Source organism: Cetorhinus maximus, chromosome 3 (assembly GCF_964194155.1).
Source record: "Cetorhinus maximus chromosome 3, sCetMax3.hap1.1, whole genome shotgun sequence".
Lineage (NCBI taxonomy): Eukaryota > Metazoa > Chordata > Chondrichthyes > Lamniformes > Cetorhinidae > Cetorhinus > Cetorhinus maximus.
This window is the reverse complement of record NC_135881.1, coordinates 178,317,761-178,344,840: the sequence shown is the minus strand read 5'-3', so window position 1 is coordinate 178,344,840 and position 27,080 is coordinate 178,317,761. Positions and strand designations below refer to the sequence as shown.

Genomic DNA, 27,080 nt, shown 5'->3' with positions numbered 1-27,080 from the left:
TAACGTATGCTCAGGAGACCAGCCCTGTTCAGCTGCTGGTAAAGGCTGAAGATTGGTAGGTCTTCTGCTTGAGAAAGCAGCATATGTCGACAGTGTTGTGGATCAGATTGAGCTGCATCCAAAGTGTTGCCCGCTCCCTGCCCTCTCTGATCCGAACCCATTTCGAATTGCTTCACAACACTAAGTGCTCCACTGCAGGCTTCTGAACACAGTGGATGAGCTACAAGCGATACCCCGGGTTGGTTACCAGTTAAACAACTTAAGTACCTGCGAGAAAGCCAATAATCATATTTACGTGGACACCAAATTGAGCATTTCTGATCAGCATGCATAATATATTTAAAATGCAGCTAATAATTTTGGCACTTATTCTCTAAGCACAGATTCTGTTCTTTGCCTCAGTTCGTCTTGTTTCCAGGAAGTAAATTAGTTTTGGCAGTTGTCATTTTTTTCATTTATTCCTGGGATATGGGCATCTCTAGCAAGGCCAACATTTATTGCCTAACCTTAGAATCCACCAAGATTGCCTACTTTCACCTGTTGCACTACTCTATTCTACTACTGCCTCAGCTCATCTGCTGCTGAAACTCTCACTGATGCCTTTGTTACCACTAGACTTGACTTCCCACAATACACTCTCCTTAAACTTGAGCTCATCCAAAACGCTGCTGCCCCCACCGTAACTCACACCAAGTTCCATTCACCCATTTACTCCTGGTGTGCCAACACATCAAATTTAAAATTTTCATCCTTGTTTTCAAATGCCTCCAGGGTCTCTCCCCTCCCCTGTAACCTCCTGCAACCCTCTGAGAACATTATGTTCCTCCAATTATGGCCTGTAGTGCATCACCAGTTTATATTAAACTGTGTTTAAGCTGCTATATAAATACAAGTTGTTGTTGTTGTTGTTGAATTTGACACACAAAATAAATTTTGTGAAGCAGTTGTGATTTGGACATGAGCTGATGTAATAGGATGACCTCTTCCCTTGTACATGATGCCCTTTGTTTGACTGATTGCTCATGTTGTTCTGGTCTCCACAGGAGGTGTTAGAACTAGCTTTCTCTATCCTGTATGACCCAGATGATTCCTTGAATTTCATCGCTCCTGACAAGCATGAAGTAAGTGCAACACCTCCCTTCCATTAATGTTAAATTGCTTTCTCAATAGTTTTGAACTTCATGGGGAAACTGTTGCAAGCTTTGAAGAATTATCCATTAATGTATTATTTAACGGTACTTCACAAAAAAAAAGCCATGAATATTTTTGAATGAGAAACTGGCTGTCACAATTCCTTCAAATACAATAAAATAAAGTCAATACTTTATATAGTTAATGTGTTTAGTATTTTCTCTTCATATATCATTTATAAATTTGCAGATATTAATGACTTCATTATATTTGCTTCATATTCTTAAGGATTGTAATTTACATTTATAATCAGACACTGTGCTGCTGTTGTGACTGAGTAGGTTTGGAGAAAGATAAGGTAGAGGAAAACAGACAAAATGGCAATACAGTTCTTGATGATAATTCATGATACTTGCTTCTCTATTATTGTCCTCATTGGTGCTTCTTGTCAATATGTAACCCCTTTCTACTTGGGAGGTCAGAAGTGTTAAGACTGTGGACTGCTCAACTGGAAAAATAAAATTTTTTAAAAATCCATCCTTATTGCCCATGTAATAGCCTTCTCTCTAGGTCTACCTTGACCAGTGCCCCCATATTACCTGCAGGATAAGTCACAGTTAAACGTGTGCTATATCTCTCAGCAGCGCTGCTTGGCGATCACTCAGCCTGTCATGATCCAGCTGGATGTGTGGATAAACCTGTGCAGCTCAGGAGGTGCAAGAAATGATTCAAAATTGTTCAACAAAAATACATTCCGATAAAAAACAAAAACTCAGTGAGAAAGATCCATCCGTGGCTTATTAGGGAAATTAAAGATTGTGTTAAGTTAAAAGAAGAGTCATGTAATATTGTGAAGAATATTAGTAAGCCTGAAGGTTGGGAGAGTTTTAAAAAGGGCAGCTAAAAGTTTGATAAAAAGGGAAAAAATAGAATGAAAATAAACTAACCAGGAATATAAAATCAAATTGTAAGAGATTTTACAAGTATATGAAATTGAAGAGGGCAGCTAAGTCCCTTAGAGGCAGAGATGGGGAGAAATTATCATGGGAAATGAAGAAATGGCAGAGACTTTGAACAAATACTTTGTGTCCGTCTTCATCATCGAAGACACAGGTCACATAGCAGAAATACAGGGTAACCAAGGAGCTATTAAGAGTGAGGAACTTAAAATAATTTATATCAGCAGAGAAAAAGAATTCAAGAAATTTAAGGTACTGAAAGCTGACAAATCCTAGGACCTGATGGTCCACCTCCATGGGTTCTAAAAGAGATAGCTGCAGAGATCGTGGATGCAGTGATTACGATTTTCCAGAATTCCCTGGATTAAAGAACGGTCCCAGCAGATCTAAAGTTAGCTAATGTAACACCATTATTCAAGAAAGAAGGGAAACAGAAAACAGGAAACTCAGGCCAGTTAGCCTGACATCGGTCATTAATAATAGCTTCCAGCATTTTTTCAAGGCAAGTCTTAACAATACACTTAGAAAAACATAGTATGATGAGTCAACATGATTTTACAAAAGGGAAATCATGTTTAACAAATTTATTTGAGTTTTTTGAGGATGTAACTGGTAGGGTAGATACAGGGGAGCCAGCAGATGTGGTATACTTGGATTTCCAAAAGACATTCAATAAGGTGCCACACTAAAAGTTAATAGATAAGATAAGGGCTCATGGAGTTAGGGGTAATATATTAGCATGGACGGACAATTGGTTAATAGACTAGAAACAGGAATAGGGATAAATGGGGCATTTTTCAGTTGGCAGGTTGATATGGGGTCAATCATTTAGGACTGAAATGAGGAGAAATTTCTTCACTCAGAGGGTTGTGCATCTTTGGAATTTTCTACCCCAGAGTATTATGGATACTCCATCTTTGAGTATATTCATATAGATATATTTTTGGTCTCAAGGAGGAGGAGAAATAGGGGCAGTGGCCAGAAAAGTGGGGTTGAGGTAGAAGATCAGCTGTGATCATATTAAATGGTGGTGCGAGCTCGAGCGATCATATGGCCTACTCCTGCACCTACTACTTATGTCCTTATGTAACAAAGTTCAACTAGTGACCAAGGCGAATCGTCTTGAATGGTGGTCAGTCTTGAGTCTGGATTGCACAAGTTTTTAGCTGTTAGTCGAGCTTTCTGGTGCATGAGCTTACTGGGATGTAAACTGATATGTGTAAGAACAGCAGGCCCAGTGTAAAATTTGCCTTGAGGAATCTCACAAGAAGCATATACAAGGCATGTTAAATATTGCCTCTCCTTTAGTAATGAAACCCAGTCAGGATCTGCTTGGGCTTCTCTAATTTGCCTGATCTTTCACAATGCCCTGTGAAGGGTGAGTGTAAACTGTAGAGGAACCCTGATCATAGATAACCCTGCAAGCAGTTTTTTTGCATAAACTAAACAGCACATGCATCATTTTTGTGCATCTGTTTGAACTTACAGCTCTGAGTAAATTATGCCTAAAACCAATACAATTCAGCATGACAAATACCAGAACATTAATTCTAAATAACTGAACTTAACACTGCAGCAAAACAGAATCAGCAGATGACATAGTGAACTAAGTCCGCAGTAGCACTTTTCCTTTGAACAGATGAAGCTAATGAGTGAGGTATACTGAATTGGGAATAGCAATCGTCTTCAACTGAACTCAAAGAACAAATGATATCATAAGGACACTTCTGTATTTAAAAGAATACCTGTAATGTGATGTGATTAATTCTGATATCCTTTTCCATGTCTCTTCATTTTTATTTTTGTTAAAACATTGTCTTTAATCAGTAAGCAGGAATGATATCATGAATTACTGAATTCAGCAATGTGAGGAAGCCAAGCTAACCCCCATCGATTCTGTCACGAACTCAGAATGTATTAGTAATCTCACCGTTTCATTTGCAAGTGCTAAATTCCATCTCCATCATACGATTAGCCTCCCAGATACCAGTACCCATAAAGATGCCATCGGCACTCGCTATTTAAAATATCACGAGTAACCCAAACAAAAATAGTGCCAACAATTATAGTTTAAGTTATGTTTCTTTTTGAAAGCAGTACTGTTATGACCGATGCAGTTGGTAAAGCTGAGTTATTTAAAAATCCCAGAGGGAAACTTTAAATAACTGTCATAATCTATAATTTTAAATGTTACGTTTGAGATGCGACTCTAAACTCAGGAATCAGACCACCAGTTCTCGAGGTTTTAGATTAAGTTAAATTAAACATTTTATTCATTTACACGGGTCAATATATATATATACACATGACTACAAATTACTCCTATCATAACTTTTAACAAATTCCCAAACTAATCTCCATTAAGGCAACAGCAACCCATAGACTTAACCAGACACCAGGCAAAGCATTTTCACCTTTTGAATTCAAAATGAGATTCTTTTCACTTTGGTTCCTGTGGAGGGCTTACAGCTGCCTTTTGATCTCACATTGCCTCTGCCCTGCACACCCGAAGACTGCTAAAGTTATACCTACCACCATCCACTGACTGTAAATTCTCATTGTATCACTAACCTCTTTTAACAATAAAATCTCTTTCATAGTACCAATTTTATTAGTAATATAAACATATGGCTTGGTATCTGCTAAATAGGCACTGTTTTCACCCCACTTCTTGAATGCTCTGTTCAAAAAATGCAAATGCACGCTATCTCTCTTACATATCAAAACTAGTACACATCAAAGCACCCAGACTAGCTGGCTTTAATCCAATTAAGACACACCCACAGACTAAACCTCTATTTTAAAAGAAAAATATTTTCCAATAATATATACGTTAATAGCTTCATGACAGTACATACATGGAGGATAATTTTAACCCCTAAAATGGCTGGGTTGGTATTGTGTGAGAAGTAAAAATTTTAAAAGTCTCAAACCTGACTCCAACCTGCCTCCAAAACGTCCACTTCTGATTTTAACAGAGGTGGCATAGATGGTCGGCAGCCAACCATAGGATTACATAGGAGATACAGCACAGAAACAGGCCATTTGGCCCAACCAGTCCATGCCCTCAAACCTTTTCTTATCTAAATCCATCATTGTAATCATCTGTTCCCTTCTTTCTTCAAGTCCCAGGAGGCAGTGAATCTTCCAAAACATGCATGTAAACCCAGCCTTCCAGGTTTCCAAACTGAAACTTACCATCCCGCCCTCTACACACTGCTCAGAAAACCAGCTCCTGCCAGTATCAGAGCTTTGGAATCCCTTTTTAAGATAATGATTCTAATCCCTCATTCTAACCTTTCTGAAGCATTACCTGTGGTGATCTATCCCACTTAAGCCTCCTTCATTATGGAGGATCTCCATAAGGCATCTCTGTCACTGACTTTACACTCAAGTGTGCTTCCATATGCCTTTCCTGGACATTTTGTTGCCATAATTTGTGGTACTGTATAAGTAAATTAGTGTAATCTCTCAGTGACCAAAAGTAACAATAGCTTAAAGCCAATAGGTTTTCTTTACAAAGCACTCTATCTACGCTGATTCTAAAACCAGAATTATAGCTTGTATCTCTGTCCAGTTGTAGCAGGTTATTCTCTGTCATACGCCACATACAGCACTATCTTGGCAGAATTAGTAGGTCATCTACCTGGATTTCATTGCACTACTGAATTGTGAATGCATTTCCAACTTTTAAAAGGCTTTCCAAACCTCCTCCCCCACCCCAACTTTAAATCAAGAAGATTCAAGAGTAAAAGTGATGATTCAAAGCTATAGTGAAAAATTCAAATGCATGATATAAAAATAATGCTACCTACCTCAGCTTAAATATATGTATCCTGATTTCAGCAATGACAGATAACTCTCAGGTAACTACATCGCTGATGGGTTATCTGGCTCCTAACTCTTGGGGGTGAGCTACATACTCGGCCCATTCAAGTGAGACACTGTTCATATCGATATCTAGGGTATATGCTATGCTGAGGCTCTCTGATAGGGGATTCCTCTTGAGGTTGAAAATTACTTTTCATGCTGTCTTAAAACAGAATGATCGATGATCAGATGTAAATTCCACATTATTGAAAGTTTGGAGACAGCGGTTAGATTTTACAGTTGTGGCTCTTACCACTTGTGGTAAGCTGTGTACTTACAGTACAGGGGGCATGTTTTCGGCAGTTGGTGGGGGTGGGAGTGCATGGTATGGGGGCATGTAAAATAGGTCGGGTGGCTAGCCCACCACCCTCCTGCCCACCCCTGAGCTTATCCCCATAATACACTCACGCCCACCCACCATATGTAAATAAATAATGAAAGGTCTATTAGGCTTGTTAACAAGCCTATTGGCCTGGATAATATGCTGCCCTTGGCATAATACAGCTGATGTGGGCAAGTGGGCAGGAGTGCGCAGGCCATTTTTTATGACCTACGTGAAAAAAGGAGAGAAGGAAAGTGGGGGGAACTTCATTCAGTGGATGCCATTTGTGCATCGGGGGCACACAACCAGGGTGTCACCTCTCCTCTTCCATCTGCGCCATTTACCCTCCAAAACCCATTGCTGAACCCTGGCGCTGCTGGGACAGCTGGAGCTGGCAACTAATCGGATTGGCTGGCAGTTCCCGAGGGCAGGACTTCCTCCCACTGAGGGGCGGAAGTCCCACTCTCAACCACTTTAGTTCGACCACAGAATGTTATGGCTGCGGGGCAGGTTATTCTGGGCATGCATGGCTTCTGGCCAGCTTTCCTACCGGGGTGGAGTGAGCAGCCCACCCCACCTGCAAAATGCAGCCCGGTGCCTTTCAACTTAGAAAATTATGCGAGGGAGCTCATGGCAGACGGAAAGTGGGAAGAGCACTAATTCTAAGTGGGATTCAATTTCAGCAATTGAAAGACTAACTTGCAAGTTATAACTTATTAATTCCACAAAATTATTTGGATGCCGTGGACTAGCAGAACATCGCCATCACTATGTGGGAGCATCAGAGAAAGATCAAGCAGTTTGCTAGTAAGAGAAGTGACACCACCTTGTTTACTTCCTGGTAAGCATAGTATTATTGGAGGTCACAGAACCATATCCCTGCCCATCTCCTTATTGGTCCGAGACCCATGGAAGCCAGGGAAAGCAAGGAGTAACTGAGTTAGATAAAAAAAGAAAGTCCTTTTATCCCTCCCAAAGAAGGGAAAATCTGTGAAATGGTTTATAACTAGAAAATAAAAAGCAATTAAATACGTGAAAAATTAGCTCTCTTATTTTTTGGTTCATTATTCAATAGCCAGGAGTTCCATTTAAATGAGGTGCAGCCCTAAAACAAGTAGCCTTGAACAAACACACATTGACACATTCATCATTATACTGACCAAATTATGCACTCACTGACTATTAATAAATCAGTAAACTCACCACCCAGGTCAAATTAATATTTGCAGTCAAATTTTGAGACAAGGAAATATATTGATCAATAATTGAGATGGACGGTAATTAGCTTCCATATTACAGAAATGATGTAAATCTTCTTTTTGCAGTTTCTTTACAAGGGTGATACCGTAACTCTCAGGTTATAACTATCAGTAAATATGGAATGGCTTGGGGCTTTCTCTAGAAAAGAGATGGTTGAGGGATGGTTCAATAGAGGTCTTTAAGATTATGACATGATTTGGTAAAATAGCCATAGAGAAAATGTTTCCACTGTGAGCAGTCCAAAACTAGGGGTATTAATATAAGATAGGGCAGTATTTCGACCCCAAGTTGGGTGGGGGTGGGAGGGAGTAACACAGGCGGGGCGTGTACTTTCGTGCTTCCAGCCGGCCTGCCAATTTGCAACCGCACTCTAGCCATGAGACAATTCTCGGAGGCTGGAATTGGGGTGGAATGACTACCCACCTGCACATTGGAAATTTGGGCTATGGGCCCCATGTGGTGTTAGGAGCATTTGGGGCATGCCAGCTGCCTGGGGAAGCCTCCTGGCAGCAGGGCAGGTAGTGCTCTAGGGTGACTTTGACCCCCGCCTTTTGGCCACAGCTGCAGCACAAGATGTCCTGTGGAAGGCTTTCATTTCCACAACCCTATAATGGTGGTCCAAAAGCTGTGGCCAATTTTTATTTCAAAAGTCTTAAGAAGTGCTAAAAAGGAGCCTCAAGATGGAGGCGCATTCTCGCTCCCTTACCTGCAACGGCAGGCTGCAGCTCCTTGCGTCCTGGAGGGCTTCCTGTTGGCCCTATAGTTTGAGAGTCTACCCAGCCTCCTTAATTGGACAGCAAGCATGTCATATGGTCAGTAACTGACCAATCCAGGCAAAATCAATGTCAGGTGACTGCTCCCGGCAAAGTGTGGGGTCAGAACCTGCATTTAACCCCAAGTTGACCCAAAACAGAAAATCCTACCGATAGTCACCAAAATCCAATAAAGAATTCAGGACAAACTTCTTTACCCAGGGTAATTAGAAAATGGAACTTGCTACCACATGGAGTAGTTGAGAAGAAAAGCTTAGAATCTAAGCTTTAGACGCCTTTAAGAAGAAGCTAGATAAATACTTGAGGGAGAAAGGAATAGAAGGATATGAAGGAAGTTAGGTGAAGGAGGGTGGGAGGAGGCTCGTGTGGAGCACAAACACCAGATCAGACCAGTTGAACCAAATGGTCTTTCTCTGTGCTGTAGATTCTTGGTAAACCTTTTTTTTTAAGTTATCCTGCACCGATCTATCTTCCCATGAATAATACAACACTTTTAATAGGGAATGACATTTTATTAATCAGCAGAACCTAAAATTGCGAATGCTGAATAACTTCCGTCAGTAGGAATCAGCACAGACGATTGATGTTTTTAGAATCACATTATATTGAGAATTCTCAGCGATGCCAGCTACTGATTTGTGATGGAATGCAAGAAACGAGGTAGGGGTGACAGCACTGTGAATTTGGTGATTGCCTTGCCATTGATTCTGAAGCTTCTTTGTAGAACCCCTGACAGATTTATACAAAGAGTCACCATTGAAGAAGCAAGAAACTTAAGTCAATGAGTATAGGATGTTGAACGTTCTCAGCAACGTTCCTTTCTCTTTTCCAGTACTGCGTGTGGACAGATGGGCTGAACGCTCTGCTCGGGAAGGAGATGATGAGCGAGCTAACGAAGAACGACCTGGACACGCTCCTCACCATGGAGATGAAGCTTCGCCTTCTCGACTTAGAGAATATTCAAATTCCAGAAGCCCCGCCTCCCATCCCCAAGGAGCCGAGCAACTACGACTTTGTTTACGACTGTAACTAAACAGGGGACAAAGCTGTGAGAATAAACTGGAACCAGCAGTAACCCGAGCTGCCCTCTTCCCATATTGTTCTATCTGCTGCCTATGTAACTTCCTGCTACTCTCTGGCCTCAATTAATCTTTAGCTAGACCAAATTGTTTTCTGATTTCTTGGGCATTACTTTGTGGAAAAATGTCTTGTGTTTCCGCATCACTGAAAGCAGTGATGAAGCCACAATGTTACCTCCACTAGGAGCTGGACCATCTCATGGTTAATATGACTTATCAGAGATCATACTTCTGCCAAAGCTTTGGTTGTGGCAGAACGTCATGAGATTGACCATCACTCTTTGTTACCAGAGTGGTGAAACGGATCGCGGATACGCTAAGAGAGGGCAGATCATACATATTTTGTGTATGTGTGTGCATGTGTCGAAAACAAATGGAAAATCAGCTTAGGTCCATTCAAGAAGCCAGAAATCAATTTGTTCTAGAGCTATTAAAATCTCAAATTGCATTCCCTTTGAGATCTGACCCTCCAGCCTCATACTTTGCTTGATAGATAAAACATACATCATGATGCCAGTAACGCCATAGTTCATCAATATCTATCATACTTAAACAGAAAGAGTACATTTCTGTCAAACTAAACATATGGTCTTGTCTTTGACTCTATGTAGAGTAAGATACCTATATTGCATTAGTGGTGATTTGTGAAATACGCCAAACAACCAGTATTATGTCAATGTTGTGTCATTATGATGTTAGAGAAGAATTTACCAGGAAGCATTTTATATATGTAAAAAAAAAGTTTTACCATTTTTGATTTCTTACGTATATATTTAATGGAAAATGCACGTCTGTGTGTTGTGGAAATGTTCCTTTACAACATTGAAATATCTTGAGTAAATGTCCTTAAAATTATGCGGTTTACAATAAAAGATGATTTATTACCAGAGTGTGGATTTATTCTCTCTTGCCACAAAATAAACAATTGAATTCCTAGGATGCTGCATGTGCTGCAGTTTGTTGTTTTGGAAACACAAAGGTAGATTTTATATTTCAGATGCAGAGTTTTTTTTGAAATCAGAATCACATCAGGCCCTGCAGGATTTTCCATCCATCCATTTAAATTTATAATATCCACCCTTAATGGTTAAAAATAGTATGTACGCTCTTGTCTAGTTTCTGTACATCATCAGTGGTAGTCATCAGCTATCCATTTTTCAGAAAGTTCCCAAAATGCCAGACAGAAAGCATGTGCAGATCAAAAGTATACCGCCTGCCATATTGGGTAAGGACAAACAAATGAAGGGTCTGGTACCCATGTCTGAAGCTGGTGTTGGGCTTTTGAATATGCAAATAAGGGACCTAATGCCTGCTTTGAGATCTCCACTGCAAGGTTGGTTTACCCTAAGGCAGCCATCACCGTCACAGGCTACATACAATCCTACAGAATGGTGCATAAAAAAACTGTAAGTTACTTGTTTCTGAACATGAAACTGGGAGAGACAAGAGGGCTCCACCTGACCTCACAATAAACAACCCTCTCAATTGCTGCCACTACCTTCTCCTCTGCTTATCCCTAAAGATTCCAAGATTCTAGTCCTGCAATAATTTCCTTTAAAGTATGTATGAAATTCCCTTTGAAAGTGTATATATTGGCTTTGCTTCCACCATCTTTACAGGTAATGCTTTGCAGATCACAATAACTCAGCATTTAAAGAAAACTCATCTCTCTGGTTCTTTTACCAATTATCTTAAATCTGTGTCCTCTGGTTACCAACCCTCCTGCCAATGGAAACAATTATCCTAATTTACTCTATCAAAACCCTTCATGATTTTGACCACCTCTATTAAATCCATTAGATTCTCTAGTCTCTTCACATAAATCAAGTCCCTCACCACGGTGCCATTATGGTAAGTTTGCTCTGCACCTTCTCAAGGCCTTGATATCCTTCTTAAATTGTAGCACCCAGCTTTGGGCACAATACTCCATTGGAGATCTGTCCAGTGTTTTTCAGGTGCTGTCTAACTTGCTTGTTTCTGTACTCACTCTTGTGGATGAAAGGCGTTCTGCTTCACTTCCTTTCTCCTTGCTAACTATTTTTTTTATACACAGGATAACGCTGAAGTAAATAACAGATGTTTCTGGGTTCACTGAAATAGTTGGCAAAATTTGCCCTGGGGTTTTAATTCTTTTCATGATATAATGCCACCTTCTCCCAACCCTATATAGAAAGTAATGCTCACCTCTGTAGTGACTTTTGTATTATGGTGTAGGAAAGCGCCTTTCATGACCACAGGACATCTAAAAGTGCTTTCGAGCCAATGAAGTGCTTTTGAAATATAGTCTCTGTTACAATGCCAGAAATGTGGCAGCCAATTTGTACACAGCGAACTCCCATGAACAGCAAAGTGTTAAAAAGGAGAGAGCTTTACAGACAACATGTGCTGTGTGAAGCTTTGCTGCTGGTGGTTGATGTGGCAAAAGAATACAAGAATGTTTTGAAGCAGAGGAAAAGTCATCTGGTTCAAACAAGCCCATGTCTTTTTCATAGATCAATCTTACTTTCCTCAATCATTTCTCTTTTCAGAAATACACCTCTCTGGAATCCATTCATGCTGTGTGTTTCGAGTGGCTTCCCTATGAACTTATTCTATAAGTCTATTGCGCTTGAATGTAAGAGCCTAACTTCCCTTTTATATTCCTAATCTATGGCTTCCTACATACGCGTGATATTTTGCTTTGTGGGAGAATGATGAGTTGAAGCTGTAGCAAGTCTGTCCCCAGAGATGAAAATCTTGGCAAAGCTCTCCAACCCCTCGTGGGAGACTGATGGCCAGCTCTGTGACTTTGACCTTGCAGAGGATGGACCCAGGCACAGAGCAAGGCATTCTCATATAACCCTGCAGATAAGTACTATCAGAGAATAGTAAATATTAAAATGCAACACACTTACACCCAGATCAGAAATGAGAAGTTAAGAGTCCGAATAAAAGTTTAAAAAAGATATACGTATCAGTCTTTGGCTTGTCCATGTGGTGTAGATGGAGAAACGTTGTGGCCGTTAAGTTGAGTGATTTCAGTAGAACTGATTGGCAATTTCACAGTGGGTTTGGAGACACTTGGTTCTGCAGGATAGCTGAAGAAGCTGTCCTATTTCCTTTTGATTGTGGCTTCTACTTTAAGTACCTCCAGCAACACAAAGAGAGAGAGACTTTACCTGCAAATGCAGGGGTGACTAGTTGTCTTCTTGCTGTGTCTTACACAGTGCACCAGCAACCTAGCACTGCTCTGCAGCTAGCTTCTTAACCCATTTTCCCTTGTGTATTCCTGTAAAGGGAATAAAAAACATGTCTTCCGCCCAGAGTCTATTTTCTTTGATCTCCAACCATTTTACATATTCTGAGATATGAATCAACTGGAGATGGGTTTTACATGATTGCTGAGACATGGTAATCAGTCTTTTGTCTCTGCAACCACAGGAGATTGAAGTTCAGTCCTTTGCATCTTTCCTATCTGCCTTTCAAGTGTCTCTGCTTGAAGGAAGCCATGACACCTTTTCAGATGCAATATCCCATGTTCTCTCAGGACAGATCTGTCAGTATAATTCACATAGAAATTTTCCAGAAAGTGGTCACTTTACATTATCAGCCATCTTTTGCTCAGTGTCCTTGCTTATATTTCTTTAAAAATACACACGTCTTCCTTAAAAAGTTCAATATTCCCTAAGTAATTTTTGTCTGGAATTGGCTTTTCATGACAATTACATAATCCACTTAATTCTGAAGACATCCCAATTCAGCACAGTGAAACTACTGAAGGATCGCTTCATCCTCTTCACAAACTGCTCCTTGTAATGGCATCAACTATAGGAGCACTTAAACAGAGATCATTAACAGGTAAACAGTTGATGGGGCACAAAAAGGAGGTTGTCTGAGAGAGGGGCTCACTCACCTGTTGAGTTAAATTCTCCTTCAAGAGTTTTAGACCACATTCATTCCAGGAATAATAGGTGGGTTTCCTCTATGTGGATAAAAGTAATGGAGTAGAAAGCTGAAAACTGATTAAACAGAAATTAACTTTCTTGATTCACATTCCTGATGATTTTTCAGCCATTTAGTTGTTTCACCAGCATAGTTCAGAAGTCATTTGAAAGCCAGTGTATTGAGCATTTCTCACTGAGAGTGTGGCACCTTTATAAAGATAAGGTGGCTAGGCAAGTGAATGAGCAAATCTTCTTGACTGAATTATTGTCACTGCCTTCTCAATGCTGAAGATGTCACATGTTGCCCACTTACTATCCAATTACAACTCTTTCTATCTAAGGTGATAGTCACTACTTACCTCATCAGATGTACATTAATCACCATGTGGAAGGTGGTCTTCTTAGCAAAGAGTGTTACATCATGCCTAATGAGTTCCAACAGAGCATTGATGAGACCAAAGCATAGAACAGACCAAGTACCCTTCTCTGAGAAGCTTAGTCATCAGCAGTACAATTAGAAGAATGATAAGACATCAGTTAACAGCTAGAACTCTCCATATAATCATCCCCTAACTGTTGTGCCAGCAAAGGAAAGTACTAAAAAGTCAGCAGCCAATTCCTCATGAAGGAACTTGAAGGTTGTGCAATCACTGTGTGTTCTGAATTTTACAAATTGGTATTGGCAGAGACAAATGAACAGGTTGGCTGCCTGCCCTCTCTGCCTGGCAATAGCCTGTTCCTTGAAGATACCAAACAAGGGGATAGAAAACAAGTTTCTTTTTTAAAAAAAACATCAGATTTCCTGTTTCTATGTTTCCTCAAAGAGAATAAGATTAGTTTCTTTCCCAAAGTTGGCAGAAGAACCAAAGGCGAAATAGGGAGAATTTCTTTTAAGCAGTTAGTTATAATCTGGAATGCACAGCCTGGAAGGGTTGTGAAATCAGAGTCAACAGTAAGTTCCAAAAGGGAATTGGATAAATACTTGAAGGCAAAAGAGGGCTATGGTGAAACAGTAGACGGGTGGAACTAATTGGATAGCTCTTTTAAAGAGCCAGCATAGGCATAATGGGCCTCCTTTTGTGTTGTATCATCTCTTAAATCCAGAAACCCCCTTTGTAGTTTTCCTCTGCACCTTCCTCTATTGATGCAATTGCACTACGAAGAAATGGCAAGCAAAACTGGATGTGGTAAAATGTCAATCACTATTGCTAAACTAAAAGTAACAGCTAAAACTGGTCAGTCAAAATTTTTGATAAATAGATCTTGTCAGTTCTGGAATTGGATTTATAGATGGATTGGATTCTACAGGAATTGCCTTGAGTCAGAAGGTACCTCACTCAAATATCCCTAATACCTTGCCTGAAGGAAGTCTGCACATTGTGAAACTTCAGGGGTTGCTTTTAAAATGGTGATTAACTCATGCACCCAGTCGCCGGATACTTAATTTTGTATCCATCCTAACCTTTGTGTATTTATTTAATTTGTAACTGAGGTAATTGTTCCAGTGCTAGTATTTGCATGTTTTGCTTTACATTAAAGAGCAAAAAAAAAATGTACAAAGGGAATAGGCGACAACATGTAGATAACTACAGTGGGATAAAATAAAAACATCTCATCTGGAATTCAATGACAAAGGGCCCATCCAGCCTGTAGCTGCAGCAGTGCTCTTAGTCAGGCAGTATCCGTCCGACTCTTCTGAGCAGCGACAATCACCATCCATTGCTGCTCCGCTCCTTCTTTTCTGCGCCACGACAGAGCTCCGCAATTCTGGCCGGGCCTTCCAATCCCAGCTTCTTCTTCTACCTTCAATCCAATTCCTTGTAGTGCTGGATCATGGGGAGAAGGCAAGCCACGTCCCCCTTTTACATCACTAGCTGCCGCACTCTGGTAAGCGTTCACTAACACATTGAAAAGCTGGGACATTTAAACAGCTTTTCAGTTTGTTAGTGTATGAGTGAATGGGTGAATTGTGTAGGTTGGTAAGGGGGTAGAGTGGGTGAGGTAGAGTGCTAGGTGGGTGAAGTGGTAGGTGGATAAGATGGTAGGTGGGTAGGGTGGCAGGTGAGTGGATTGGTAGGCCGATAGGTGGGTAGGGTAGCAGGTGGATAGGGTGTCAGGGCAGCAGGTGGGTAAGGTGGTAGGTGGGTGGTGAGGTCAGGTCAGGGGGGAGGTATTGGCTGGTGAGGTCAGGTGAGGTTGGATTGGAGGTTTGTCGAGGTCTGGGGAGTTGAGGGTGCTGGGAAGGAGTCAGGTGCTGAGGTCGGGTATGGTCAGGTTGGGTTGGTTGGGGGATGTTGAGGGGAATGGGGGAAGTCAGCTGGTGAGGTCACATCAAGCCAGGGGAGTCAGGGGTTAAGGTGGGGAGTTGAGGGCTCATGGTGGGTGTCAGATGGTGAGGTCAGGTTGGGTGGGGAGGTAATCTGGGGTGGGAGTGAGTTGTGGGTTCAAAGGGGGACTCAAGAGGGTCAGAGTGAGTGATGGATGGGGGTTTGGGGGTGGTCAGCTGTATAGTTACCCAAGAGTTAAATTAGGATTTTCTTGTCTAACATTTCCTGGGCAATTATCTAGCTAAGTAAGTCAGAACAGTCTGAAGTCTCCAACTCTTAACTCAGAGTTGAAGGCTTTTTCAAAGCATCCTGGGGAACAGGGGAATTGCCCATTGGAACTTCAAACTTTCTGGGTAATTCCCAGGGAGTCAATGCATTGGGACTTCTGAGGTGTCCCAGTGTGTAGCTTGGGGATATGTTCAATCTCTGACGATCTGGAGATGAGAAAATCTGGGGGATCAGGTTTAGAGTGTATACGCCTGTCCAGGAGAGAGCTTATCCCCGTAAAATTCTCCATGTGTTTGTAATTTGGGTTCTCAACAAAAATCGAGTTTCGCTGGGGAAGTGCAAAAAGAGGGCAGCTAGTACCTTCTGTACGTCGAGAGGGAAATAAAAAGTTGGGTAATCCAGCCTGCCATTCAGTAAGCTTCCAGATGCCCCTTGCCCTCACAACAACATTATCCACTCAGGCTTTCAGCAAGCTATGACACAAAAACCTTCGAGCTGAAAGATGCAGGATGAAATCTAACTAAAGGCATATATTGTCAGGTGACTACTCCATCAAGTTCTACTCCATTATGTATTTTATCATCATGGTCCCTCATTGAGAGCTACCAGTGCTTGCTTTTGGCCCAGGAGCACCTCCCTCTGATTTACTCCCCCTCTCTGCAGTCAGTCCCTCATTGTTGCACAACTGATAACAATTCGCTATCTGGGGAATCATGGCAGATATTGGCAAATTAGAGAGTGTGCTGTACAGTCCTTAAGAGAAAAATAGGAAGAGAACTGAATTTAATACTATACCCAAGGAATCTTTTTCCTTCCTGCCCAATACTGTACATCCCAGGCAGGATATGAAGTTAGCAACCTGTATAATAGTCTTCCATACTGTTCTCTGCTACTGGCCAATAAGGAGGTGTACATCAGTAAAGGTTAGAGGGGGTGGGGAGAAGGGCAAGAAATCCTTTATCCATTTTTCCCTGAAAGGACTTGCATTTATCTAGAGCCTTATCACATACTTGGAGCATCTCTCATATCCAATGATTTTCATTTTGCATTACCATCATTACATAAGAAAATACAGCATCCAATTTTACACAACAGGATCCCACAAATTGCAATGACATGTATGATCTGTTAATCTATTCTTGACAGAATTGACTGCGAGATGAATGTTAGCCGGGAATCCAGAAGAACTCACTGCTCCTCTTTAAATCAAGCAATGGGATCTTTTATGTTCACCTGAACAGGCAAGTGGAACCTCAGTTTAACATCTCATCTTAAAGACTGCCCTTCTGTTAGAACAATGGAGCACTTCCTTAGTACTACTGAAGTGGTTCAGGTGTTGGAGAAACCATTAACCACAGAAAAGTTATGGTGCAGAAAGAGGCCATTCAGCCCATCGTGTCTATGCTGGCCAAAAAGGTAAAAAGGAAACTAGCCACTCATTTTAATCTCACTTTCCAGCAACTGGTCCATAGCCTTTGCAGGTTATAGCACTTCAGGTGCAGATCCAGGTACCTTTTAAATGAACTGAGCATTTCAGTCTCAACCATCAATTCAGGCAATGAATTCCAGACACCCACTACCCTCTGGCTGAAAATGTTTTTCCTCAAGTCTCCTCTAATCCTTATACCAATCACCTTAAATCAATGCCCCCTGGTAATTGACCCCTCAGCTAGGGGAAACAAATTTTTCCTGTCTACCCTATCTAGGTCCCTCATAATTTTGTACACCTCAATTAGGTCACCCCTCAGCCTCCTCTGCTCCAAAGAAAACAACCCTAGCCTATCCAATCTTTCTCCATGGCTGCAATTTTCAAGCCCTGGCAACATTCTTGTAAATCTCCTCTCTACTCTCTCCAGAGCAATTAATGTGGTGACCAGAACTGTACACAAAATTCCAGCTGTGGACTAACCAGCGTTTTATACAGTTCCAACATTACATCCTGCTCTTGTATTCAATTTGTATTTCCTTTCCTTACAATTCCTTTTGTATTAAGTGCCAGAAACAGCATTTGGTCCTTTAATAATACATTGTTGATTCATTTCCTGACCTCACAAAATACATTAAAAAAAACACTGAAAAAAGAGATTCCAAAATATCTTACACTTTTAAAAGCTGTTCATCAGCTAATAGCTTAATCTAGGGTGACAAAATAAAACCTCCAGCTGCACCATTAATAGATAAAAATCTTCTGAAGGTGTAGTGAACATTTTAGAGGAAAACCCATTAACTTATGCTTTCAACTGTATGATTCTGTGAATAGACTGCATCTCTCCCTTTTCGATTTCCCTGGAGTGGTTATTTATAATGAAAAAGTGATAGTGTACTCAACTCTACTTAGAAGTTCCTAAAAGCAAAGTTATCCAAGACATTGCAAGACTTGAGTCTGTGCCCCTTAGTTTCCAGCCTGAACCATACCATCAATAGAAACTATGCAAGCGTGGGGCAGACTTGGAGGGAGGAACCATCAGTGGTCAAGTGGTCTGACTTTTAAAAAAATTATTTTTGAGATGTGGGCAGCACTAGCCAGGCTGACATTTATTGCCCATCCCTACTTGACTTTGAGAAGGCAACTCTTGTTACAGCTGAGTGATTTGCTAGGCATTTTAGAGTCAACCACCCTAGCATGGGACTAGAGTCACATATAGACCTGACTGGATAAGGAATGACAGGTAAACATCAGCTGGGTTTTTATGAAATCCCACAGCTTAATGATCACTTTGAGTGAATTCATGTTCTCAAACTGCTAGGGTTAAGAATGTGAATTCTCTGGATTGTTAGTCTAGTAACATAGCCACTGTGCACACTTGCACCTCTTTTCATGAGTCCATTAGTCAAATGGTTGAAAATGATTTAAGTTGTTTAAAGGTTTAAATGTATCTCTTTATTACAATGTAGTTGACGTAGCCTTCAATACCAGTATTTCACGCTGTAACAAGTTGATTTTAGCTATTGTTTTTGAAGGATGAGCTTGTCACCAGACCATTTATATTCTTGTTGAAGAACCAAAGGAGGAGAGAGACGTGGAATGCCAGAAGGGTTAAGGGAAGAAATTCCAGAGCATGGGGCCTAAGTGGTTAAAGGCATGACTATTAAAGGTGGGAAGAAGCAAAGGTGAAGTGCAAGGGGACAGAGTTAGAGGAAGGGGGAGTTTGAAGGGCTGTGGAAAGATGATGCCATGGGGGAATTTAATCACAAGGAATAGAATTTTAAACTTGAGGTATTGGAGAATCAGGAGCTGTAGGTCAGTGAGGGCAGGAATGATTGGTGTGTGGGGCTTGATGCGAGATAGGAGATGGGCAGGAGAGTTTTGGTTGAGCTAAAATTTTAGGAGTGTGAATAATGGGAGGCCTGGCAGGAGAGTGTTGAGTTAGTTGAATCTGAAAGTAATGAAGGGCATAGGTAAGGGTTTCAGTAGTAGCTGGATAGAGATGGGGCAGAGGTGAATAATGTTACAGAGGCTTTAGGAGGTAGTCTCTGTGTTGGGAAGATTTTGGAAGCTCAACTCAGTCTCAAAGAGGATACCATGGGCTAGATTTTAGTACTGTGGTCAGGGACCGGAAACTGGGCACATTTTTGGGTCCCAACCCTGCCTGACAACTGACAATTATTGATGGGTAGACCAATTAATGGCCTGGGATAGGCTCGCCATTCAATTAAGGACAGCAGGGGTGCACCGGAGGCTGGAGGGCCAAAGGGAGGTCACCCAGCCCTTCGAGATCGACAGCCCCGCTGTCAGTGTTAGAAGCTGCCGATGTGTGTAGGAGATAAAATGCGCTTCAAGATGGAAGTGCCCTGTGAAGGCTTTTTAAAAAGGTGAAATTACAACAGGCCCCAGCTATTAGACTGTTGTTGTGGAGGACAAGGCTGTCCACAGGGCTGCCTGTGGCTGCAACTGTGACCATCTCACCATTGTGGCCACAGAGAGGTATTAAAAATGGTAGATGGAATGTTGTTCCCCCCCCGCCCCCTGTCTGCCACCAGGAGGCTGTATCCATCCTTGGGCTGTGCTTTGGCCTCATCAGGGGGCCCATATGCTTCATGGAGAATTCCAGTCAGCATCATCAGAGTGGCCTTAACAGGCCCTCAAAAATACCAAATTAACTACTCGCCACTTGAGGGTGGGTAGCTGTTTTCCCTCTGAGCAGGCATGGACCAGAGTTGGGAACATGCCACCAAACTGGCACACCAGCAAGTGGCAGGAAATTGCAGCCCACCTATCTCTACAGCTGTTTAAAAATGTGTCCCCTTATTTGCGATTAATCTGGTTAAGCAGATTCCTAATTTAAATCATTTGTTTCCGCCTTTGAATGTTCCCAACACGTGCTCCTGACTCCATTGTAGCTTATCTAATATAGCAGGTGGTGCACTCCTAGCCGGAAATGCGTGTATGCTTCCTGCTTGCCATACTGGGAGGCCATATCATGCCCAAATAACAGATGGCCAAATTTCTAGATCTTGAGTTCTCTGTACTTAAATACACTTTTTAACCTTCCTTCTCTAGACTACAGGATAGTGATTAACACCCGCTCGATAATTGGGAAAAAAAAAGTCCATTTGAAACTTGACACTGTTAGATGAAATGATAAAAATGATTTACTGCCTACAAGCTAGATATTGGAAATGTGCCCAGTGCATTAAACAGAAGTTGTTAGATGCCTGGAGTTTTCTGGTTAGGTGTGATAACAAGAGAACATTTCTTGTGGGTGTATAATTTTACTCCATTCTTGCTATTACAAGTACTAATTTTCATCAGTATTGCACAATCTAATAACTATAAATTACATACTCCTAAATTATCCTGTATTTTATACAAAATGAAGTAACTTCCAAATAAATTTTGTTTTATGGGTGTTTTATTTACTTTTGAGTGTATACTCCCAATAACATATGAACATGGGACTGGAAATGACCCTTTGGCTCATCCAGCCTGCCCCAGACAATTGTGATGCCTTGTGCATTGTTACAACTGGGTGAGAAGGAATGAGTTGATTCCCCTGCTATTCAGCCCCCTTGGTTGGCCGCAAAAAGGATTTTAAAATTTGTTTTCCCTGTAAATGCCTTTTCCAATCCAAATGTATTTGCTTGTTAATAAGGAGCCAATTAAACCAGGTTTTCTTGAGTCAAAGAAAGAGTAAATTTATTGATTGCCAAACTGATGAAAAAATAATAATGACATGATGGCACATACACACACACACACACACATACAGATATAAGAAGTAGGAAAGTAAGAGTCCAATTGAAAGTTAAAAGAATATACGATTAAGTCCTTTGCTTGTCTTTGAGGTGTAGATTGTTAAATGTTGTGGCCGTTTGAAGTTAGGTGGTTTCCTGTAGAATTCTGGAGTTGGCTTTGTTCAGGTCTGCACTCTTTTAAGTCCCAGAGAGAGAGAGAGAGAGATTTTCTGCTCTTTTCCAGCACTATTTTTGATGATTGTCATGTTTCTTTCTCTTCCTGCTTGTTCTTTTTCATTCTGCTTGGCAGAACTAGTTTTTAAACTCCTGTATGTATATTCCCAGAAGGGAAGTCAATTAGCGTGCATTGCATTTGTTGTTGTAGACCAAGTAACCCCATTTTTGATCTTTGCATCTCCAAAACTATTGACACATTTCAAGCTATAGATCAAAAGGCGATGGGGGTTATTTGATCCTCAAAAGGGGTTTTGAATGTCTAATGAGGATGATTTCAAAGTCCAGAACTTTGCAGCTTTAATGCCTTCCTTTCAACAGTGGACCTTGACACCCCAGGTGTGAAATTCCATGTAACAGGTTTGCAGCGCAATAAAAACTTTCCAGAGAAGTGGTCAACCTTATAGCATCAGCCTTCAGGTGACTTGTGGCAGCCATCTTTTGATCAGTGTCTTTTCTTGTATTGTTTAAAAAGCAAGTCTTCTTTAAACAGTTTAATATGTCTATGGTTAGCTGTTGAAGTTGTAGGTAGCTCTCACTCAGTCACAGTTTCCTATCGCCGTGACAGTTTCACATAACATACATTTCCCACTCTGCCTGGAACATGAGAACAGGATTTGACTGTTTAGCTCCTCAAACCTGTTCCCCTATTAAGGTGTAAATGTCAAGATTTCTGGAACATACTTTTGCTGTGATACATGAACCACTTTGCAGGAGGGGGTTTCCTGACCACAGTGAATTCTGCTGAAATTTAGCATAAATTCTCAGGCACAAGGCCTGAGTGGTTAGGACTTTTCCTGTCAGTCATGGCTCATATGTTTGTATTAAAGTGTTAATAATAAAGGCACTCCAACCACACACTACCACCAGTTACTTTAACATCGCACCTCCATTCATTAGTTATTCTAATATCATACAGCCTTTCACTATTACATCGCATGTCCATTTGTTAGTTACATTAACATCACATAGCCATTCATTGGTTATTCTAATACATGACCATTCACTAATTATTCTAATATCACATAGCCATTCATTGGTTACACTAATACAAGACCATTCACTAATTACTGTAATTTCACATAGCCATTCACTGATTACTCTAATATCACATGGCCATTTATTAGTTACTCTAATATCATATGGTCATTTATTGCCTTCTCTAATATCACATGGCCATTCATTAATCACTCTAATATCACATGGCCATTCATTAATCACTCTAATATCACATGGCCGTTTATTAGTTACTCTAATATCATATGGTCATTTATTGCCTTCTCTAATATCACATGGCCATTCATTAATCACTCTAATATCACATGGCCATTCATTAATCACTCTAATATCACACGACCATTCACTAATTACTCTAATATCACATGGCCATTCACTAATTACCCTAAATTCACACAGCCATTCACTAATTACTCTAATATCACATGGCCAATCATTAATCACCCTAATTTCACATGGCCATTCACTCATTAACATCACAACACAGGACTTTTAAGAGACAACTTGGTCATTCAGCTTGAAAAAGACATTTCAGATATCCCTGTCTTTTTCAATTGTCTATTTCTTCTTTTATTGTCTTATTTGAAGGCTTGCAAACTAAATTAGAAACTACATTATAGATACAATAGTCAAGTAATTAATAATGTATAACATTTTCTCTTGACAGCAGGCTGCGGTAACAACGTGAGAAAATACAATGTTACTTTGATCATAACAAATACCTTACCTTTTTAAGAAAAACAATTTCTATCCACTTATCAACTAAATTTTTAAGCAGCTTCCAAAAATAGTTGACAGCTGAAAATGTGGGTCGACTTAAACTTTTGATTTGATCCACAGACTAAAACTGAAAAATGACACAATTAATAATGGTACCGATGAAAGTTGCAAGTAAACTCTAAGTGGGTAGTACTGTTTCCAGTCAGTTCCTGGAGCTGCCTGGCGGCTTTTTTTTGTCTGTGCACTCATTGAGGTGGCCAAGCACACAGCTCAGAAGTGACATTTTATTCCATTGTAGTCCCATTGAGAGTCAGCTACAGCTCAATTTTAGTACTTTTACATCTTTGTGAAGAGGCTGTTGTAAAGAACATATCTTTTTATTTCTGTTGGACTGTGGATTAAAATTACAATGGCTGCAGTTTGAAGTACATCTCCACTGGAACAGTGTGAGGGATATATACAATGATGCTGTCCTGGAACAGAGTGTGCCATGAAAGACAGGATGGTGCTGAGGAGGAGTCCGGTCTAATGGGGAACTGCCTGGCAACAACATTTTAGTTGGCTCCTGACCAGGTGACCAGGGTTTGTGTGTGGGGAGTGCAGCAGAATAACTCCTCACCTGAAATTAAAAAAAAACCTAGGGAAAAATTTCCCCCCCATTGGGGGCATTGTGCGAGTCGTTCCCTGCGTGGTTTCCTGTACTCTTTCGTGCAAGCGCGCGGGGGAGTGCAGAAATCTCCCTGAGGCACAGAGGTGCCTCAGGGAGATTAGTTTGACATGTGCAAATTTAAATAAAGAAGGAAAAAACTTTTAAAACATGTCCCCTCATGTGACAGTGTCACAGATCAGAACCTGGTGGGGAGATGTTCCAGATCAGAACCCAATGGGGAGACGTTTAAATTTGTACAATCTCTTCCAAAATTTGAGGAAAGGGATGTTGAAGCATTCTTTATTTCATTTGAGAAGATAGCTAAACAGATGAACTGGCCCAAGGAAAACTGGACATTGCCCATGCAGAGCAAATTGACAGGTAGAGCGCAATAAATTTATACCTCACTGTCAGAGGAGGTTTCTAGGGATAATGATGTGATGAAAAAGGCATTTTAAGTGCATGTGAGTTGGTCCCTGAAGCATATAGACAAAAGTTTTGAAACTTAAGGAAACAGCCTAGGCAAACTTACATTGAATTTGAAAGGATTAAGCAAATTAGTTTTGACAAATGGATACGAGCAGGTGTTAGAGTAGCCAAAACTTTCTCTAAGGATGAGGATAATTCAAAGGAATTGTTTGGCATGTCTTAATTAATTGAGGCTCAGAAAGCAGAGCCAGAGTTAAACAAGTTAGCACAGTCAGCTCACACTGAAGCTGAGGCAGAAGGAGGTCCGGATTGCTATTACATTAAAAACGGAGTTCTGATGACGAATTGGAGGCACTCTTATAGGTTTGCGGATGAGGAATGGATGGTTGTTCATCAGATAGTGGTACTGTCCAAATACCATAAGGAGATATTGTAAGTAGCACATGAAATTCCTATGGCAGGACATGTAGGGATATGGAAAACCCAAACATCAATAAACAGGCATTTTACCTGGTCAAGACTTCATAAGGACATAGTGCAATTTTGTAAAATGTGTCATACATGTCAGGTAGTAGGTAAACCTTAACATGTAATCAAACCAGCACCTTTAATACCCATACCAGTTTTTGAAGAACCATTCAGTCGGGTATTAGTAGATTGTGTAGGACCATTACTCAAAACAAAAGCAGGTCATCAGTATATCCTTACAATCATGGATATGACAACCTGATTTCTATAAACTATTCCTTTAAGGACGATTACAGTTAAGGTTGCAGTGGAAAAGTTAATTAGGTTTTTCACTGGTTATGGCCTACCAATTGAAAGACAACCTGACCAAGGCTTGATATTGTAGTGCATTATCCCCAGTGTCATGACACTGTGAATTTGAGTCTCACTCCAGGAATTTGAGCACAAGATCTACAGTGACACTCACATGCCAGTGTTGAGGAACAGCTGCACTGCTTGGAGCGCAGTCTTCTGAGCGAGACATTAAAACTGGGGCTTTGTTTGCCCTCTGAGATTGTTTTAAGAAAATCCCATGGGGCTATTTCTTTCTTTCTTAAGCACTTTAGTGTTGTCTGTCTGGCTCAAAAAAGGGCAGGATTCAGTACTAAATATTCCTGGATAACAGGGGCTTAAGGAAGGTTAGGGAAAGAAGGAAAGGAGAAAGGATAGCCTTATTGATTTAGGAGAATATTACACAGAGAGAGAATGTCCTAGAGGGGTCAAGACAGAATCTATTTGGTAAGAGTTAAGAAACAAGAAAGATGCCATTAGATTATGAGGTGTATTGTATAGGCCCCCAGGAAGTGGGCTGGACATGGAGGAGCAAATTAGCAGAAAAATTAGAGTTGGAAGAATTGTAGAGTAATGATAATTGGGGACTTGAATTATCCCAATCTAGACTGGGATAGTAATAGTGTAAAGGGTAGAGAGAGGGAAGAGTTTTTGAAATGTGTTCAGGTGAATTTTCTTGATCAGTATGTTTCCGGCATTGCTGGATCTGGTTCTGGGGAATGGGGTGGGTCAAGTGGAATGGATGTCAGTAGGGGAACGTTTAGGAATAATATAATAAGGTGTAAATTATCTATGAAAAAGGACAAGGAATAATCTGAAGCAAAAATACTTAAATGGAGGAGCGCCAATTCCAGTGGATTAAGATAGGTCTGACCCATGAATTGGCATCAAAGATTAGCAGGCAAAATTGTAACAGAAAAATGAGTTGCCTTTAAAGAGAAGATGGTTCAAGTACAGTTGAGATATGTTCCTATGATGGGGAAATGTGGGGCAACAAAAGCGAGAGCTCTGGATGATGAAAGTGATTAGAGAGTAAGATGAAGCAGTTAAAGGGTGTGTATGGCAGATGCCAGGATAAATGAAAACCAGAATGAAAATATGAAGTTCAGAGGGGAAATGAAAAAGAATATAAGAAGGGCAAAGAGAGAATATGAGAAGAGACTGGCAGCTAACATAAAAGGGAACCCAAAAATCTCGATCGGCATATTAATAATAAAGGAGAAGTAATGGGAGGAATTCAGCTGATTAGGGACAGAAAAGGAGATTTGTGCTTAGAGGCAGGGGACATGGTTGAGGTACTAAATGAATACTTTGCATCTGTCTTAAGCAAGGAAGATGTTGCTCAAAATCATGGTGAAAGAGGAGGTAGTATAGATGCTGGATGGACTAACAATTAATAAAGAGGTGTTAGAAGGGCTGACTGTAATTAAAGCTGAAAAGTCACCAGGGCCTGATGGGATGCATCTGAGGAAACTAAGGAAATTAAGGGTGGAAACTGGGGTGGTGCTGCCCATAATCTTCCAGTCCTCCTTGGATACAGGGGTGGTGCCAGAGGACTGGAGAATTGCAAATGTTACAGCCTTGTTCAAAAAAAAGGGTTTAAGGATAAACCTAGCAATTACAGGCCAGTTTAACCTCAGTGGTGGGAAAGTATTTACAAATGATCATCCATGACAAAAATGAACAGTCACTTGGACAAGTGTGGACTAATTAAGGAAAACCAGTATGGATTTGTTAAAGGCAAATCATGTTTAATTAACTTTCTTGAGTTTTTTTGCTGAGATAACAGGGCTGCTGAGGGTAACATGGTTCATGTGGTGTATGTGGACTTCCAAAAGATGTTTGATAAAGTGCCACATAATAGGCTTGTCAGCAAAGTTGAAGCCCATGGAATAAAATGGACTGCGGCAACATGGGTACAAAGTTGGTTGAGTGACAGGAAACAGAGAGTAGTAGTGAATGGTTAGGGTTAGCTCTTGTCGGCTGGAAGGTATATAGCAGGGTTCCTTATAGGCATCAGTACCTGCACCACTGTATTTCTTGATATATATTAATGACCTAGGCTCGGGTGTATAGGACACAATTTCAAAATCTGCAGATGACGCAAAACTTGTATAGTGAACTGTGAAGAGGATAATGTCAGACTTCAAGAGAACATATACAAGCTGGTGGAATGTTTGGGCATG

The 27,080-nt window shown here is 40.7% G+C and overlaps 1 protein-coding gene across 10 annotated transcripts in view; it reads left to right on the top strand.

Moving 5' to 3' along the window:
• The window catches only part of LOC144679064 (engulfment and cell motility protein 1), a 272,728-nt gene extending 262,450 nt beyond the window's left edge, over positions 1-10,278 (top strand). For all 10 annotated transcript variants that reach the window (XM_078539327.1, XM_078539329.1, XM_078539330.1 and 7 more), the window contains 2 exons: positions 1,044-1,121; positions 9,148-10,278. In XM_078539327.1, coding sequence (XP_078395453.1) covers positions 1,044-1,121; positions 9,148-9,348 — 279 coding nt within the window. In that variant the 3' untranslated portion in view covers positions 9,349-10,278. The remainder of the gene's footprint in view (positions 1-1,043; positions 1,122-9,147) is intronic.
• Positions 10,279-27,080: the final 16,802 nt, after the last annotated feature.